Genomic DNA, 20,167 nt, shown 5'->3' with positions numbered 1-20,167 from the left:
TATGCCCGTGCTGACAGCAAAGGAGGGCCCTGCAAATTGCATCCTTGGGACCGTGCACCCTAGAGTTTCCTGCCCAGAGGGACAGGCGCAGTTCCAGGGCCCTTGTAGTCTAGCTTCCCAAGGCATGAGGCCAAGGGACAGCTGTTGATGGGGGTGTGGGCAAGGAGGTAAAGCCTGGCCACGTGGCCTGGCCCGTCCACAAGCCTCCGTAAGAAGCCCCATCATCTGCAGGACAGAGAGGAGGGTGGAAGGAGAATTAGGGATGTCACTGGGAACCAAAATATGGCAGTTCCCATGTTGCCCCGTCCAGGAATTCTGAGAAGTCTAAATCCTGACCCTTGCAGAAAATTATGCGATTGTATTTGTTCAGGAAGCAAGACGGACATGTTTTATTTAATGTTTGTGAGCTTTATATATCAATTTTGAAAATTCGGCCTATGAGACATGGGCCTCCATTTGTGCTTTTGCCCCAGGCCCCACAAAACATTAGAGGCGGGCATATCCCAGCTCCTGGAGTTTGCCGACACTGCCTTTACGGATTTGTGACAAAATCCACAAATTACGTGATAAAGTTCCCTTTTCCTGGGAGGAAAAAAAAGCCACCAAAATCTTGCTTTCAGGTCACACTAACAGCTCCTGTTGCACTAAAATCCTGCCTCATTGACATCTAAGCCCGAGGACATTGTAAGAAAAAGTGGTGTTACTCTCAGAGCTGTCAGTGACACGGGCAGTGTTGGAAAGAGATGAACTCCACTGGCACCGGCGAAGTGTAGGTAGGCTTTGCAAGCAGACTGACTGAAGCGTGGCCAGAGAATCTGTAGAAAGGCTTCTTTCCTTTGCAAATGAAAGAACGAAAAAAACAAAAAAAAGATGGCAGCATTGATGTTCCAGGGGAAAGAATGAAAGAAGCGACTAAGACGATTCTTGGATGTAATGATTACAAATTATTGGTTAGAACTCAATCTCGTGCCCATTCCAGCTGAATGGAGGGTTGGGATCTACGTTCTATAGGCTCTCTCACTGTGGGAAAGGATCCCAGGTATTGGGATCAAAGAGCTGTCTCTGCCCCAGAAGAGGTTTATGGACACGCTTAGCATTTCATCTCTCTGGGCTTTAGTGTCCTTGCCTATAGGAAATAATAACACCTACCTCCTGGCGGCGGTTGTCAACATTAAGTGAGAAAGACGATAGGTCAGAGCCCATAGCACAGAAAACAAGTGGGTCTGTTTTCATCTATCTCTTCAATCACTGACTCATTCAACAGGTATTAATTGAGCTCCTACTGTGTGTGAAACACTCCGGTAGTCGAGGGATAGCATGATGAGTGAGGTAGCTTGCTCCTGACCTCGAGGAGCCGTGTTATACTGTGGGGGACACGGGCACTGCACACAGTTACTAGTTATAACCGTCCCGCGTGCTATGAAAGAAAAGAGCATGACAAGGAAATCTATATGAGAAGAGAAGCGAAGAGGCCAAGATTGGGGTGTTTTTTAAAAAAAGTAGGTAAGTGGGTAGATTGAGGAATGATTAGCAGGTAGAATCAATGGGGATAGAGCGAGAAAGAGGGGAGAGGAATGATGTGTGTGTCTCTGCCTGGAGTAATGAGCAGATGGGGCACCACTTGCTGATAACGGGGTGCGAAGGAAAGATGATGGAAGGATGGACGGTTAGGGGGCGGGTGATGGGCTATGGATGATGGGTGGATGGATGGTCAAAGGAACAGTTACGGCCTGCTCCACTGGACAGAGACAAATGGAGAAAGCAGATGGATACGTCAATTTAATAAGTCCTTTATTCAGTATATAGAGTGTACCTCAGTAAAATAATTCCACACTATTCATTTATATAGGATTCTTTATCTTGTTTGATCCTTAACATAACCCTTAAAAGTATATCATGCAGGTTTTAATGTCTCCCTTTTAGAGTGGATAAAGCAGAGGCTCGGGAAGGTCAAAGAACTTGGCAGAACAAGATCCTGAGCCTCCAGCTCTCCCGTCCAGTGCTCTCCCCCGTCTCTCCCTCAATACGCAGAAGCAGCGAGGACTGCGGCGGTCGCGGTGGGAGGAGAGAGCACTGGCAGAGAATGTGTCTGGATACGCACCTCTGGGGTTGTAAGGCCTTCGGGAAAGGGGAGGAAAGAGTTAAGCTACCTGCGTCCTTACCCAGGTGTCTTCCTCTCCTTCGCAGGGCCAAGTATTTCCACGGGAAGAAGGTGAATGGAGAGATTGAGATCCGCGTGGAGCAGGTAGGTTGGCGCGGATCCTTTAGTGCTATTACCCTGACCTTGGAGCCATTCCCAGGAGCAACCTTGATCCCCAACCTTATACAACTATAATGAGCCAAGATTACCAAAAAATCCTGGCTTATACCTGGGAGTCTCATTAAATTCCGGGGTTATTTAGTCCAATGGTTTTCAACCTTTTTGTCCTAGCAGTAGAACCTTCCTGATTCTAAGGGCATCTCAATAGAGACAAGTAGAGCTTCTCCAGTGGGAATGAGCATGGGGAGCTCAGAGGTCCATCACTCCATTGTTCTAGTCCCCGCATCCCCGCCATGGTCCACAAGGCATGGAACTACTTGAGCTGGGAGCACAGTGGGCTTGAATCCTGGCTCCCTCATTTTCTGGGTATTGGGCAGGTGACTTAATCTCTTTGTATCATGTTTTGGTATATTTTTGGTATCATTGTTGGGATTAAATTATGTAAAGCCTCAAAGGAGATTAGAATCATGAATACTGGCTCTTAGAATTAGCATTAATACCAACATCTAATTCCCTCATTTTATGGGGAAAGAAACATGGACTTGTTCAAGGCTACACAGGAAGTCAGTGGCAGAACTAGGACTAGAATCTATGGTTTCCATATCTAGGGCTCCTCCTATTCATTCAGTGAATGCTTATTGGGGACCTGCCCAATGCCAAGCATCGTGCTGTGGCTTTAGCATATCAAAGCATGGGCCCTGGAGCCAGACTCTAGGGTAAAATCCCAACTAACAGTGACTTTGGTTGAGTAATACTTAAGCTCTCTGCAGCTCAGTTTCGTCACGTGTACAACTGGGTAATGAAGGCATCAACTTTATAGGGGGGCTGTGAGGATCAACAAGTTAGCCTTAGAACAGGGCCTGGCACATACCAACACTTAGTAAATGTTACCCTTTTATCGTCGTCATCATCATCATCATCATCATCAAAGGTCAACAGTTCCTAAGATAGGAAAGGGCCCTGCTATACGGTGAACTCAGAAAAGTGCGGTAAAAAAATAGAGGGCTGTGACCTTTCCGTACTCTGAGTTTCTTTCTGTTGGAGGAACAGAAAGCCTTTCTGAGCATCACATTTGAGTTGGCTTAGTATGAAAACACCTACAGCTTGAATTTCAATTTGATCCTGTGGCTTTCAAGTCTGTCCAATGTCTACTGGTTTTCCGTCCATGGCAAAGAGCAGGTTATTTTTGCTCACTTAACAAATATTTGTCAAACGTCTACTGTGCTAGCTAGCTGACACGGGGAACAGGATATAGGAGCAGAGGCTCTGTCCCAAAAAGCCTGTGGTCTAGCGAAGGAGGCACGGTAAGTCACCACAGGACCTCCACACAGGTGGAGTCCAGGAAAGAGAGGCCCGAACTCAGCGCCCTGGCCGCCGAGGCCACACTAACTGGAGTCGGGAGTGGCTTCGAGGAGAGGGTGGTATTTGAGTGGATCTTGAAGGATGGCTATGCTGTCAACAGGTGGAGGCAACGTCTGAAGAGTTTATGAGATGGAAACAGTGGGAGCAAAGCTAAGGAGACCAGAAGCACAGGGTATGGAACGGGGGGGAGTCCAGTTTGGTTGACTCCAAACCAGGACGCATCATGTTCCCCGGACCCCATCCTACTCACGTCCGAGTTTCCTCTCTCAGTGAGGGGTCCCACCGTCTACCTTCCACCTTAGCCAGAAACCTGCACCGGCTTCTGGACCCCTCCCTCTCCTTCTGCCACGACGCCCGCTCAATGACCAGATCCCGCTGACTCCGAATCCCGCGTTGCTCTAGTCTGTCCACTCCTTCCGACGCCACTGCCTAGAGCCCTGGCTGAACCATCTCAGCTCTCAGCCACTCTTCCTGTTCAACAGCCTCCTAATTTCATCTTTTCACCCACTTCCAATTTATATTTTGTTCTAAAGCCAGAGGGATCTTTCTTAAAAATCGAATTAGGTTCTTAGAAGTGTTAACGTTAAAATCCCTTCCTCAAAGACTCCTTCTTGGAGCCCTCACGCCCCGACCTCAGTCAGGGAACCTGGCTATTTCCTTTTGTAGTACCCCGGTGTTTCCTTCCTGGCCTTTATCTGAGTTTTTAACCCCATTTTTAGATGTGGAATTATTTGCATGAGGGTAGGGGCCATGGCTGTTTGGATCTCACTCTTAAGTAGCACAGAGCCTGGCACATACTAGAACCGAAGCAGATATTCACTGGGTGAATAACTCCTAGATTCCACAGATTCCAGGCTGTTTGTCAGTTTCCAAGGGAAATAAATCACTGCTCCTTAATCTCCCTTGAAAAATCTAAGTTTTCCATAAACCATCTGGTAAATGCTCAGCTGCCAGCTTAGCTAACCTTGTCTCATCCCATTTGTGAAAACCCCAGAGGCATGTTTTAATTTTACCCATTTATGTCAGTGCCTCCCCTGGCCCAACTTATGGGTACAAAACCCGTGAGCAGGAGCATCCGAGGGAACTGCCCTAAGAATAACTCTGGGGACACTTAGCCAGCCTAGGGGGGCTGCAGTCCCACTGGAAAACATTGGCTCATTTAGAGTCCTCATTTCCAGCCAGGGTGCTCCATGGAAGCCAGAAGGCAAATCAGCCAGACCAGTTAGCAGGCCATTTGGAGGTTTTCCCCTGGAAGACATGTCTTCCTAAGCCCCATCTTAGAGTCTGAATGGTTTGTCTTTTCCCATCTGGATCAATGGGCGGCTCGCATAAGCAGCCCCCCAGGAATCTCCGATACGCATCCTCTGGCGCTTGGGAGAAGTCTCCGGATGGGAGCCACTGTTTAGTCTGAGCCGGCCTCACATTTTGGAAGCCTGTCTCCCAACTGAGGGCCAAATTAACCAGATAATTGCACTGTCTGGGTTTTGCTGGACAGAGTAAATGAGTTAGTTGTGGTTGGCCTCGAGGAAGCCTCCACCCCTTCTCTCCACCCTTTCACCCCCCATTTCAAAAACTGCTTGCCTCAGCTCTTGCAGAGCCAGAAATGAGGACACCCCCCCCCCCCCCCCCGAGGAGGCCAGTGGGGGGGACCGCATCGGGTTGCATCCCGTTACCCAGAATGCCCCCCGGCTCTGCGGGGCCTCACAGCAGTGGCCTGGGGGCCTGAGAGGCTCTGGCCAGGGTGCTTGGCATGTCAGGCTCTCCTCTGTTTATGTTTGAGGCAAAGGGTCTTTTTCGCCGCAGGTACAAGTCACCCCTCTGTGGGAATGGTGATGAGGTTGATGAATAGATTAATATCGAGAGGATGCACAGCTCTGCGAGGCTAGAGGACTGGGACTGAGACAGGCCTTGGGCTTCCTTCTGCTCCAATAGAAAAGGCAGAAATTTCCATGCTCAGTCTTTCCTCGGTATTCAGAGAGGTACCAAAGCATAAGGGATGACAGTGCCCTGTTCCAGCAGATGGAGAGGGAGGCAGGAGAAGGTGAAGACCCTGCCCTTGAATCCAGCCGTGGAAGCTGGGCAGGCCACGGGTTCACACGCGAGTGCCTGTGGCTCCCCTTGAGTCCTGTCCTTGTGTGATACCTGGGTTGGGCTGGGGTTAGGTAGATGTGTGTGGATCCCAGGGAAGGCTGTTGGTTGGAGTTCTGTTCATCTTTTGTCCTCAAACTATATATTTCCTCAACTTAAACGCCTTCTGGAAGCAAAGGTAGGGTTCTCCCCTTAAAATATTTTCAGCACTCAAGACCATCGTATGTGTGTGTTTTCTCGTACCCATTTGCCTGCCCTCCACAATTCTTCCTGGGGCATCCTTTCTTAGAATGGCCCTTAGCTGTAGATATTGACCATAAACACCATGTGATATTTTAAGAAATAATTGTCAGTGAGATAGAGAAATGGAGGTTGGATGTTAATTCAGTTTGGTGGAATGGTAGCAGGTCAAACATTACCCCCATTAGGAAATGACTACTGGGTAGAAATACACCTTGAGAGAAATTTATCTAATAGCTTGTCAGAGAGCTCTGCCCTTGGCTTTGCTCTACTCCATCTTTTGTTTTGTTAAATATATTTTTATTGATTTCAGAAAGAGGAAGGGAGAGGGAGAGAGAGAGATAGAAACATCAACCATGAGAGAGTCATTGATCGGCTGCCTCCTGCATGCCCCTGCTGGGGAACATGCCCACAACCCGGGCATGTGCCCTGACCGGGAATCGAACCCCGATCCCCTGGATCGTAGGTCAATGCTCAACTACTGAGCCACACCAGCCGGGCTCAATTCCTCCTTCTTAACAGCAATTCATCTAATTAAATTCACTGATGACTTGAAACTGAATGGGAATAAATTTGATATGATCAGGTCGAATGGGGATATGCTAGAAGGTCCTATTCAAAAACTCAGCTGAAGAGGAGCAGGATTGGGAAGACTCAGTCTGTTAAAACCCCATGATGAAAAAAAGGACCTGAGACTTGAGTTGAGTACATTCTTAATATGTGTGGGAGGAAGTGTGGTGTGGAGGTTAAGATTGTGGCTCCAGAGTAAGATAACTAGAAATGGAATCTTAGCCCCATCACATTTTAGCTGTGTTGACCTTCTACTTACAACACCTCTAAGCATCAGTTTCCTCGTCTGCAGAATGAGAGAAATAATTTCTGCCCCCTAGAGCTATTGCACAGATTCAGTGAGTTAGTGTGCGTATTACGCTTAGCATCGTTCTTGGCACACATATGAAGGGCTCAATAAACCAGTCTTATGGTTGTTAATACCCCCAACCTGATGCTACTGCTGGTTGCATGATCGAAGTACAGCATTTAGAATACAGGAAGGTGATGGTACGTGGACACACACACGCTCACACACACACATGCTCACACATACACACTCACACATACACACACACACTCACACATACACTGTGCTGGTCAGACCCTAGTGAGGGGCCCAGCTAGTATCACACTGTAAGGGGGTAATAGCAGCCTGGATTGCCTTCTGCAGAGAGACTGGAGGGAGAGGACTGGCCTCTGTGAGCAAAGGGGATCAGTATGAGGAACTGGAGATGTTGAGTCCAGGAAAAGAGAGTTGTCTGATAGGACCCAGTCTACTCTGCAGACACCTACCACTGAATGAGTGGCTGAAAACAGTAAGAGCTATCATCTGTTGAGTACTCACAAGATAAGGCTTGATATTTTTTATTGTAGGTGTGGGCACTAGCATTGCCTCCATCTAACAGAAACTGAGGCTCGGAGGGAATAAGTGGATTTCCCAAGGTTGCCGACACGTCATTGGCAGAAGCCATTGGCAGTTTACAAACCCAGGCAGTCGGACTTCAGAGCCCTCCTCTGATCCACTACATTTTCCTGCCAGTGTTGCAGACATCAAGAACAATAACCAGTGTATTGTTTAGACCCCTTTGCATGCATAATCTGTTTCAGCCCCTTTGAGGTGGGTACTGTGACTCTCCCCACTTGGCAGATGAAGAAACTGAGGCTCAGAAAGGCTAAGCGCCCTGCTTGAAATGAGTGAGAGGAGGAATTTGGGCCCAGGTTTCATCTGCATGTGTGCTGCACCTCCACCCTATAGGGTCTCACTGGGACTAGAATTCAGGCTAATGGTACATCCTATAAGAAGATGGCTTTCAACTTGATATAAATGCTGGAAAACGGTGCTGACCAGTGATGAACGGGACATGCCATGCCCTCTGGTAGGTAGGGAGTCCCCTGTGTTGGAAACGCTTCAGCAAAAACTAGATGGTTATTTCAGGAAATATTTCATAGAAAATTTATAAAACTAATAGGAAAAAACTTTTATTTTTTTCTCTTACTTCGTTTTGGGGTAAAGGTAATATTCACATAATCGAAAATTCAAAAAGTAAAAAATGGTATCTGGCGGGATGTCTACCTCCGACCCTGCCCCCCAATCTCTTTAACCACTCGTTAACTAGTTCAGTTCACCATTATCACTAGTTCCTTGGGCAGCTTTTCAGAGATGTTCCATGCAACGATTAGTACACATCCATGATTACTTCCCCTTGTTTTTCATCAATGGTAATTAGCCAGAGAAACATAAACCATTGTAGGTATTTTAGAAGAAGATTTAATAAGGAAGGCTGATTTCACATGGGTCAGAAGGGGTCATCGTATTACCCAAGTCACAGCAGCCCTGCATTCAGCTTCGTCGCTGCCCCTCCTGCTGTTGGAGATGCCACCACTGCCCCTGGAGATGCGCGAGCCTGCACCCCACTGACCCTGCACCCCACTGACCCTGCACCCCACCGACCCTGCACCCCACCGACCCTGCACCCCACCGACCCTGCACCCCACCGACCCTGCACCCCACCGACCCTGCACCCCACCGACCCTGCAGGAACTGCCCCAACCTGCGCCCTCTGCTGTTGCTGTGGGCGGAGCTTCCTGAGCTGCCACTAGGAGCAGAATGGCTGTTACCATTGTCCTAACTTCAACTCTTGCATAAACGCCTCCCATTGGTAGAAATTAACGGGAACCATGTGTCAAAAGAGCCTGGGAAGTGCAGATCTAGGCCTCCAGCCCCCACAAGGCCGGAGAGACTATAGAAGGACGGGTGTGGGGCTGACTAGCACAGTGCACCCCTCTAGCCGCTCAGCATCCCCTCCTTACCTATAATGTTCTGCTTCCTGATTTTCCCCTTAATGTACCGGGGAGTTTGTTCCATGAGAGTGTGTGCAGAGCTGCCTCATTGTTCACGATTGCCTAGGGTGCTATCAAATGGGCATGCCATAGTGTATTTTCTGTAATTTTGTTATGAATAACGCTAAATCTGTGTCCTTTGTTAGTGTAGCCGTAGGCTTCCTTCCTAGAAATACAACTGGTTCCTAAAGTATTGCACGAGGTAAGTGCTGCGACGCACCCTGAGGAATGAGGGACTTTCCCGCAGCTGCAGGGGGCCCCCCAAGAGACAGCCCTCGGCTCTCAGCCCCTTTCAGAAGTGGCTCACTCAGGTAGGAGAGCTGCCTTGCCCAAGGTCACATCTGTTTCCTGGGGGCAGCTGCATTCAAAGACTGGCTGGCACAGGGTGTAAAGACCTAGTCGCTTGAACCCAACTGGGGACAACTCTGAAGGGCCACCCCAGCTTCAGAGCTCCTTGTCGAGTTGGCAGAGGCCTCTGCGGAGACGGCTGTGTGGCTGGACCTCTCCCTTTGCCCAGGCCCACTCCCTTCCCTTAGGCCCACTCCCTTCCCTTTTCCCTGAATGCTCCCTAATGTCTATCTCGGAGTCTGCCTCCTAGGACATTTATAATTCTGATCAATTTTGCCAAATTACCCTCCCTTGAGGTTGTATAGATGATGCATGAGGGCCTCTGGTCCAGATCGCTAGGACTCTCCAGGACCCGTGGTTCGGGAGTCCATCCCGCACAGGATGCTCTCCTGGACGCAGCCCAGCGTTGCTGCTGGACTCCGAGGTGCTCCATCATCGGATCCTCTGTGACCTCCCCTTGTTTGAAATTCGCCAGAGCTTGGCGTTCCTGTGCGGAGCTGATTCCGACGGAACTCGACCTGCTCTGATCCCCTAAGCCTTGTTTTGTTAACACAGTCCTGCAAGATTTATTTGTTTGGCTTGGCTTACCCTGACCTCAGACGTTCTGTTTTGTATTATTTTTAAAAGCGTGCAGGTCTCCATGGAAGCCTTTTTCTTTCCAAATCTAAGAACCAGCTGGGGGAATAAGAAAAGCAGGTGGGCCACTAGGGTGGACTCGCTGAAACATAACTCATCAGGGAGCAAGTGTTTCTCTCCGCCACGGCATTGATTAATGCGGGTCCATCGCCCCCCGGGGTCTATTTTTAGGCTCACTAATTTAAGAAGACAATTGAGAAATGGAGAAACAGTAGTAATGGCGATGGCAGAGAACTTTCATTGAACGTGTACCGCATGCTCGGAGCCGTGCCAAGTGATTCCCATGAGTTAACTCGTTTGACCCCCACAGTGTGCCTGTTTTGGAGGAAACTGAGGCTCAGAGAGGTTAAATCATAAGTTGCCCAGGCAGGGTCGCCCAGCTAGTGAGTGTGTGGGGAAGCTGGAGTTTCAGCCCAGGTTCAGCCAACTCTGGGGGCCTGGTTCTTAACCGAGTAGATCTGCCAGGGTGTCTGCTGGGTCTGGAACTTGTCTGCATCCAGCTTTGGCCTTTTTCCTTCCTTGGGTTCCTTGAGCACATAACCCCGCCCTCCCTTTCTATCTCACCCGGCTATTTTTATTTTTATTTTTATTTTTATTTTTATTTTTATTTTTATCCTTACCCAAGGATACAGTTCCATTGATTCTAGAGAGAGAGGAAGGGAGAGGGAGAGAGAGAGAGAGAGAAACATCGATGTGAGAGAGAAACATCGATCAGCCCCCTGTCCACGTCCCGATCGGGAATCGAACCCACAACCTTTTGGTGCATGTGGACAACGTTCCAGCCAACTGAGCCACCTGGCCAGGGCTCTCACCCTGCTCTTTTGATCTACTGGAGAAATTACAACTTCTTACGAGGCGTACTTCCAGCAAAAGTCTCCTCACAATGGCTCTCACTAGGCGTTTGATGTTTCTGGCTTTGCGCCTCATAGTCCCGTCACCAGTTCCGTGTTCTTCTCTGTTCCTCCCCGGTTGAAGTTCCCTATGTGTCCTGAGGTGTGACTGTGTGTCTTCAGACCACACGGACAGGATAGCAGCTCAGGTTCTGGAGCCAGAGCACCTGAGTTTGAATCTGGCTCCACCACTTCCTGAGTGATGTGACCTCTCTGTGCCTCAGTTTCCTCATATGTAAAATTAAAATAACAGTAGTAACAAGAATAAACCCGTATAGGGTTGTGAGGTTGGAACAAAATGTCCCATTTGAAGCACTCAGAGCAGATACCGGCTTATAGATAGTGCCAGCGAGTGTTAAGCTGTTTTTATGATCACCTTCACATTGCTGAAGACACACTGCCCTGGGTAGTTTCTAGGTGTCAGTCTCTGGCATTATTCAGAAATGAAGCCCTAGCCAGTTTTGCTCAGTGGTTAGAGCGCCGACCCTCGGACTGAAGGGCCCCGGGTTTGATTCCAGCCAAGGGGCACGTACGTCAGTTGCAGGCTCAATCCCCTGCCCTGGTCGGCGTGCGAGTGGGAGGCAGCCAATCAATGTGTTGCTCTCGCATCGATGTTTCTGATTCCTCTCTCTCTCTCTTTTCCATCCTTCCATTCTGTCCAAAAAAAAATGAAAAAGATATAACCCATGTTCTAAAGAAATTTACTACATGGTTGTGGGGAGTAAGAAACATAAAAAGTTCGTGGTGTATTTTAATGTGTATATTTTTTATTTACATAGATGTCCAATCATGTCTCCCATGGGCATCTGGCACTCGCTGGCACTTGGTGTAAACTCTGACTTTTCCTTGCCAGCAGACAGGCTGCGCTGGCTGGTCACGGTGTTGAGCGTTTCCGAGTGAACGTGTGAGTGGGTGGATGTGGTACAGCCGTAGAAGGGGCCTTGACGATCACCTACTCCAGGCTCCTTGCTCAACAGCTAAGAGGCTCAGAGAGGGGAAGTGACCAGACCCAGCGCCTACATCAGATCCCTGTTGGAGTCCAAACTGTGGAGGCCCAGGCTCCCGTGCCCCATGTCAGTGCCCTTCCTGCCACATTTCCCCGCCCGCCAGTGTTACCTTTGCCTTCCCCCTCTAGGGAGCCGTTAGTCCCCTCTGATGCCTTTACTAGCAAACAGTGGGCCCAGCGCTGTGGTCATGACGTCCACGTTGTCCCCACGTACCTGCAAGAGGCTTTCTTCTGGGGGGCGGGGCTGGTCTAGGATGGAGGGCTGAGCGTCAGCTGGTGGCCAGAGGAGGGCCCTGCCCAGTGGCGGCGTTTGGGGGATATGGAGACCGGGGTGGATGAGCCTTCCTCATTCCGACGGCAACGGTGCTGCTTTGCCAGCGGGGTGATCGTTTGGAGCCCCCCTTCCTGGTGTGGCTGGACCACCCGTTAGCATCTTAACCAGCGGCGGGAAGAAAGGGGCCGTGGGAATGAAAGCTGGAAAAGCAGCTCACAGTTCCTCGGCCCCTCCCCATTAAGTCCGGCAAAGCCCCCCTCCCTAACTGCCGCGGCACTGCATCAGCCCCTGCCCTACCCCTGTTTCATCAGATAAATGAGACCCCCGTGGAAACTAAGTAGAAATTCTAAAGGAGAACTCAATAAGCCCATTGCTGTCTTGAGGAATAGGTAATAAAAAATAAACAAAACTTGTCTTATCTCAACCTCTCCTTCATCCCAGACACTTCCTGAGCACCTGCTCTGTCCTTGGCCTCACTGCCGGGCCCTCCCCGCTCCAGGCTTTCTCCCTGGGCGGAAGGCAGACACTGGGTGGTCGCTGCAGCGCGCCGTGGGGGGGCCTGTCATAGATACGTGTCCAAAGGGTGGCGGAGCACAGCAGAGGGGCCGTCCTTCTTGCCTTGGAGTGTTCTTAGTTCAGGCTTCGCAGACGCCGGCGCTCGGCGGGGATTTGGGAGGAGGGTTAGCCGTGTCAGGCCGAGCGGGGGCAGGTGTGCACAACAGGCCTCCCAGCCGAGGGGCGTGTTTTAGATCTCAGCGTGTCACACGTGGGGATGACCAGAGTACACGGTGCATGAGAAGGGGTGGGGGGAGATGACGCTGGACAAGCAGACAGAGGGCAGCCCGCTCAGGGTGGGCTTCGTGTCACACGGCACACAGCTGGACATTTGTCCCAGAGGCAGCGGGACGCATTTATGGCACTTCTTAAGCTATGGAGTCCTGCGATACAGTTTTCATTTTAAGATGCACGTGCTGATAGTGGTTTTAGAGAACGGGCTGGGTGGGAACGGCGGCTGGAGGCGGGGAGCTCAGCCCCCGACTGGGTGAAAAGGCATCTCACCCTTGGCTGTTACGCGTGGGGAGCAGGCGCAGGTGACCGCTACGTGGGCGCATGTGTGCTCCTGCCACCGTGTGCTTGGCCCTTTAAGCTTCATCCCCATACCTGGGTCTTGTATTGGAGAAGAGGAGAGATGCCCCATCTTTCTCACAGCAGAGGGGATGGACCCAGACCCACTCTGAGTGTGTGAACTGGCACCACCGAAAAGCAAGCCACTGTCGGCACATCTGAGGCGCCACCTGAATCCTGGCCACTCCCCTCACCCGTCTCACCCCGAACTTCAACGCACTCGCAACGTCCCTGCCGTGGACTGCTCCTGCCCTCCCTCCCCTGCCCCTCCTGCCTTCCCCATACCGCATCTCGGGCCTGGACCATCAGCCTTTCTTCACATTGGCTGCCTGCTCCACTGCCATCCCCACCATTCAGGGCCTGGCTCGCTCCCCGACGGGTGGAGCCCCCCAGGCCCACCCCAGCCCTGCCAGCAGCCCCTGCCCGGATGTGCTCACACACAGGCTTCCAGCCTCTGCGTTTCGGTAGGAACCGAGGGTTATTAATGAACCCGGGGTGGGACTTATTATGAAACATCCCAGAGAGCTGGAACGAGGCAAAGGGACTTCTGAACTCACAGCAGGGGAAAAAATGCCTTTTAATTGACTTGGATGACTTCACCGCAAAAATCCGTCTGGCCGCTATGCTAAACTGGAAACTAATCTATTAGGTTGTCTCAGGAATCTCCCAGCCCACCCTGGCCAGGATCTCCTGAGGGGGAGAGCGGGGCCGGCACAGAAACAGAGAACCGGGGCTGTGCTTTGAACTGGCTTCCTTTGGGTCAGACCCAGCCTGGCTGCGTTTCCCTGGGAAAGAGAGGGGAGGCTGACAGCTGAGGATGAGTGTGGAAGTCCCACTGTGTCTGTCTTTACAGGGCTTTTCTACGGCGCTGCTTACCTCCGAATAGACTTCGGCCGAAGCTGAGCCCGTCTTGAACCCCTTCTCTCAGGGAGCTTAGAGGGTGACATGAGAGAATTTTCACGGGCGGCGTTGTCATATAGACAGACGACAGCTGTGCACCTGGGCTCAGAGGGAGGAACGGTCATAGCGAGTCTCTAGTCACGCGCTTGCTAAGTGCCAGGCACATGCTCAGGACGTCCCGTGGGTTAGTTCATTTAATCTTCATCACCACCCTCTGAAGAGCAGGCACTGCAAGTCCCCCATTCTCCAGGTGGCCAAACTAAGGCTAAGAGAGGTTACGTGGCTGACCCGAGGCCCCGCGGTGTACAAGGGGCAGAGCTGGAGTTCAAAGTCTAACTCCAGCTTCTGTTTTACCTGGGAAGGTGGAAACGGCAGAAATAAAACCCAGAGACTTGGTGATTTTTTTTCTCACATATGCAGGTCTGGCTTATACATTAGCCCTGTTCTGTGGGACCTAGGCTGGGCCTACGAGGTGCTCTGTGACCTAGCGCCTGCCACCTTTTCTACCTCACCCCCTCCGTTGTCCACCTTACATTGTTGTCCAGCCAGACCTGGAAAAAGAGTTTGCCTCCTCCGACCTAAAGCAGGTTTTCAGATCGATTTTCCTGGAAACCATAGACAGCCTGCCTGGGTTTTCTGACCTTTTATCTGTGCTTCTGGAACCTTCCTTTACTCCCTGAGGCTCTCCTCGTGAGTTCATGGGTGGCTCTCAGCCTGTTGAAGATGGAACTGAGCCAGGTGACCTCCCCCCCACCCCGCCTCGGGGCCTACATTCTGTCCGGATGGGGAGGAGACAAGCAGCCCACCCCTCTGCCGCCAGGAAAAGCAGGGGAAGAAAGAGGGGCTGAACCTCCCTGGCGGGGCCAGCCAAGTGCCAGGACGCCCAGCTTTGCATCCAGGGGACAGGCCCAGGTTTGATCCCTGGGCTTAGTTTGCCTGTTCCCGCTCAGCTGCTTAGTGTCGCTGGGGCTCCCTCTGCTCTCCATGTCCAGGCTCCTCAGTGTCTGTGGGACGAAAGCCAAGGGCCTTAGGCAACACCGAGGCCCTTCCCATCCAGGCACCCGCCTGGCTCGCTCACCCCCTCTCCTCTCCTCTCCCTGCTCCGTGGTCCCCAAACGTCCTTGGAGGAGCCAGTACTTCATTTAGATGGCCTCTTGTTTGTAGTGGCCTTCCCTTCAGGTCTGCATCTTGGTTTCCAAAACTGTTGTTTCTATGAATATCTGCGTATCCATCCCTCCATCCGTCCGTCCTTCCGTCCGTCCGTCCATCCATCTCTAAAACCTAAGTTGCTCCCCGCTTCTTTTATTTTGTGGTCTCTAATCAGTTCAGAACTAGGCTTCTTTCCCCTCAACACCTTTATGAAATGTAGTGCTTCATAACAGTAATAATACTAATAATAGTGGTGACCGTAAGCACTAGCTTTAAAGCACACATGCCTGGTACTCCGCCAAGACTTACTCTATTCCTGTCACCTCACTTTGGCCTTGTGAGTTTTTTGCTTCTATTACAGGTGATAAAACGAAGGTCCCGAGGGGCCTCGCAATGCCGCCTGTCGCTGGCAGAGGCAGGATTTGGACTCCTGGCTCCCCACGAGCGCGTGTTCTGTAAAAGCCTGTATTTTCCTGACTCCCACTGCTGCCCCGCCCCTCGTTCCTGGCATCCGCGCCTGCCATCCCCACCGCCCTCTGCACGGCTTTCGGCTTCCTCTGATCCTTACCTCAGCTGCCCTTGGCCTACATCTATTGGGAAATGCCATTAAGATTTTGAAAGGAAGTTGGCTCCTTCTCACTAGTTTTTATTACTACTCTATAGTATTTTGTTTGTGTGGAGGAAAAGCTTTTGTTGCCTCGGAAGAAAGCAGAGATATTTCGAGACAGCTCAGTAGGATGGACAGAGCTGTGCCTTGGACCAGAAGAGCACGGGATCGAGTCCCGGCTCTGCCCCTTACTGCCTGTGGGACTGTGGGCAGGCCGCTCAGTGTTCTGAGCTTCGGTTTCTGTATTTGCAAAGGGGAGGTAGTAACAGCGCTATCCCTACATTCGTCACAGTGGAGGGATCGGTGCATTGTAGCTCAATCAGAGAGGGCCCTGGATCCAGGGTGACTCGCGTGTGGAAGGAGGCCTGATAAATGCAGGGAGCACTTTCTACCTGCCGGCCCTCCCGGGTCACGGCAGGCACCGCTGCTCGGCGAAGGCCAGCCTTCCGGCCCAGCCGCGGGCGCTCCCGCTGCTCCGCACACGGCAGCCAGAGCTGCCGGCAAGACGAACCCACTGGGTGCCCCAGAGGGACTCTCAGTCTCACGTTCTGGGGTTGATACGAGTCTACTTAGAAAGGGTGGTAAATTATGGATGAGGCGGTTGGGTCCTGGACAGATGAGGGCGGTTGGTAAATACACCACGGGAATGAGACCCACCGACAGCAGGCCTCTGCGTTGCCTGCTGGCGGCCTCTAACCTGGAGCTGTCTGCCGAGCGGCTGTTTTCCAGGTGTATGTCTTAGAGGCCTGGTGTTGTGCAGGGTTCCTGGGGTTGCACACTGTTGAGCGTGCTTGGAAGGGGATAGGTAGGCAGGTAGGTAGGTAGGTAGTCAGCGAGCCTAACTAATCTGTCCTCATGTCATTAATTTCCAGCTGGGACAGTTTTGCCCCCCAGGGGACATTCAGCAAGGCCTGGGAACATACTTAGTTGTCACAACAGGGGATACTCCTTACATGTATGGGTGGAGGCCAGGGATACTGCTGATCTCCCATAACAAAGGGTCATCCAGCTCAAAATGCCAGTGTGCCGAGGCTGAGAAACTGCTGGACTGAAACAGCTTTTTGTGCCAGGATCCCCTGGTGCCCTAAAGACAGGCGATGGTCGTCCAGTGTATGCTGATGAGGATTCACAGCCACTCTGAAGAAACCGCACTTTCACTTCCCTTTGAGGCATCACAGCAGCCTAGGGACAGGGACAGGGACATGGATAGGGCAGGGCGGGGACCCTCTACTTCAACAGACACTGAGGCAGGAGTTGCTGTCCTTTCCCCAACATCCCATTGCAATGTAGTCCAAGAATGGGATTGGACCCTGGGTCTACCTTACCCCTTGCTCAGTGACCTTTGCCACGCACCCCTCACCAGTAAGTGCGCCCCTGGCTCTGTGCCCCACAGCCCAGCAGAGGCCCTGAGCAGGTGGACATCCGGAAGAGCTGGACGAAGCCCATTGTTGTAAAGGTAGAGGGGTTTGTTTCCGTCGTTAATGCTGAGACATGCAGATGCAGATGTGACTGTCGTGAAGGAAGGGAATTGCATTTATAGTCCCCTAAAAGCAGGAGGTGCTGCAGGCCACATTGAGGGAAACACGGGGAAGCACCACGGCCAGTGGGGGCAGAGGGAGCCGGGTAAACGTGGTCAAGAGCCGTTATTGTGGTTTCTTGGGAAGCAGGCAGGTTTAGGATGGGTTCATCTGAATCCCTTCAGCAGGCCCCAGCGTATAGGGGTCCTAGTTGTTCCTGGCTGTCGGGGATCTGGCCCTGGGGTGATCAGTGCAGGGGGATAGCGGGCTGGAGTGTGAGAGCCCAGTAAGGGAGGAGGTTGGGAGCATGGGGTCTGGCTGGCTGGCTTACATTTCAAAGGTGTTCTCTATGGGAGTTGTTGACTGCCTCTAGGAATTGGTTGACTCCATGAGAGGCAGTCCCCCGGGGTCAACAGGCCACCGATGTCAAAGCATTAGGAGTTAGAAAATAAGACATGATAATATACCTGTCCAAGTCCAAAGCTTCATTGCACAGCTGCATTTTAAGAGTCTTAGAAAACAGGACTCTTGTTTCCAACTCAATATTATATAAAACCTAATATTTATACAAATTTAGAAGTAAAAATGACTCCTCTGTTGGATGCAGAGCTAGAAGACCCTGAATCATTTCAACCTCCAACGAAAGTGCCCCAGCCCCCACCCACCCCACACACGCCCCCTTTGATGCCTCTGTGGAAGCCATCCTACCACGACCTTCAGCCCCGCTGCCTCGCTTGCGTCGAGTTCTGCCACAGTTGGAAGGAGCCTGGCTGCGCAGTTAAAGCATGGCCCCTGGAGCCAGTGTTGTGTTCACATTCTCGGTCTGTCCCCTCCCAGCCATGTGACCTTTGGAGACATATCTGATCTCATCACACCTCAGTACTCCCAGCTATAAAGCGGGCGCAATAACACTGGGACCTGCCTTATGGGGTTCCCGTCAGAATGAATGGAGTTAATACGTGCAAAGTCCTTAGAACAGTGCCTGGCACATAGTAGGTGCGTCAAAAAATTATGGTAAATTGTAATTCTAACATAAATGTAATTTCTGATATTCAATTATAAATATGCTCTACCATAGTTGATAGATTGCCACCGGAACTACCGACGGTATTCCTATAGCTACCACGTCTAGTCCTGTTAGTATCACCACCTGTGTTTCTATTTCTCCAAAGACTACAACTGCTGCTTCTGTTACTGTTGTTCCGACTGGGATAACCGTTGTCACCACCGCCCGTGGGCATTGCCACCACCAAGTGCAAACAACGTCAGATGGGTCCTTAGAGTCAAAGCAGGTGTGAAGGTGCAGAAAGAGCCATAAGCTGTCACTCTCGAGCCACGGGTGACATGCTTGTCCTTCCTCTTGTATCCTGTGCACTTCCTGCACTGGTTTAGGAAGTTATAAAGTCCTCAGACACGTGGGGCCATTATCCAGGAGGTTGTGTGTGTGATTCTATATTTATAAGCTATTTTCTCTGAACTGCAAGGTCAAAAATGACCCATTATAGCTCTTTGTGACACTGGACGTGCAAGTGCCACTGTGAGTCAAGAATGTCATTGGCTCAGCGGCTCCCAGGGCCTCCCTGCTCCCCGGCACGTGGACAGAGACACTGTCTCTTGCCTTTGTTTCTTGACATGTGAATGCATGCCTGCAGGGTTTTTTCTCCCCCTGACACTACCCCTATGGTCCCCATTTGGGGCTTAGGTTCAGGTTGGCTCTGAGCCCTGCCTGGGTCATGCTGTTTTAGAACTACTGTGGCCCCTTGGGAAGAAAATGAGCATTTAAGAAGAGAAATTTGGCCTTTGGAAACATGAGTCCCTACTGAGAAAAAGGAATTGGGAAAACAGCCTGTTTGCAATGAGGAACGTTGTCTTGGGCTCTCCCTTTTCCCGAGCCCAGCCTTAATTTGGAGATATTTCACAGTGGACTTTTGAACGGGTGACCAGTTCATACCAAGCTGCCTTAAATGCTTGCAGCCAAAACCTACGGGGACTTGCAAATCAGCCTTGGGAAGAGAGCTCAGCTCTGTCTTGTCTCAGAGCTCCCAAGGCCTGCTCCAAGATAAACACATGAGCTGCGCGGGCCCGGAGAGCTCGGGTCTTTTTTCTCCTTCATTTTAGAAGCTCCATGTGTGCATTATTTTAAACAGGCGCCAGCACACGAGGCCCTTTTAACAAGATTGCAAACAGATGGGGCCTCGGGCCGTTCGGTAGCGCTCAGAAACTAACATGGGAAGTGCTAAGCCATCCTGCGTCCAGGCAGCGTTCATTTTCTCCTCGAAGCACAAGTCTGGCCAGGCCTCCCATTCTCGGGGAGCACGAGTCTGCTTCCTGCGTCAGGTGTGTCAGCCAGGGGAAGGAAATATCTCCTTTCACTGCGTTTGCCCGTGTTTGCGTTTACTTAACCCTTTGGCAGCTTGGGAGAGTGGAGGACTGTGCTGGCCTTGGAGGCCCCAGGCTTCTGGAGCTGGAAGCATTAGGCTCAACTTTCTGATTATAAATGGGATGAGCATCCTCCACAGCTCACGGCTCTCCAAAGGCTCCCCATAGCCAGAGTCCTTCCCCTGACTATAGGCCCTTCATGGTTAGATTTCTCTGGCCTTGTCTTTCTTGGCTGCTCTGATCCAGCCACACTGGCCTTCTTACTGTCCCTTAAAATCAAGCAACAGAAAACAAGTGTTGGCGAGAATGTGGTGAAATTGGAACCATGATGCGTCGCTGGTAGGAATGTAAAATGGTGCAGCCACTGTGTAAAACTGTATGGAGATTCCTCAAAACGTTACACATAGAACTACTATATGGCCCAGCAATTCCGCTTTTGGATATTACTCAAAGGAATGGAAAGCAGGGACTCGAACAGGTGCTTCTAAATCCGT

At 51.1% G+C, this 20,167-nt stretch overlaps 1 protein-coding gene across 2 annotated transcripts in view; it reads left to right on the top strand.

The window, feature by feature from the left end:
• The window catches only part of SYN3 (synapsin III), a 335,882-nt gene that overhangs the window by 15,425 nt on the left and 300,290 nt on the right, over positions 1–20,167 (top strand). For both annotated transcript variants that reach the window (XM_016222964.2, XM_016222974.2), the window contains exon 2: positions 2,188–2,245. In XM_016222964.2, the coding sequence (XP_016078450.1) occupies positions 2,188–2,245 (58 nt within the window). The remainder of the gene's footprint in view (positions 1–2,187; positions 2,246–20,167) is intronic.

The sequence above is a fragment of the Miniopterus natalensis genome, chromosome 2 (genome assembly GCF_054644295.1).
Source record: "Miniopterus natalensis isolate mMinNat1 chromosome 2, mMinNat1.hap1, whole genome shotgun sequence".
NCBI lineage: Eukaryota > Metazoa > Chordata > Mammalia > Chiroptera > Miniopteridae > Miniopterus > Miniopterus natalensis.
The sequence above is the reverse complement of the archived record's forward strand: the minus strand, read 5'-3'. Positions and strand labels throughout refer to the sequence as shown.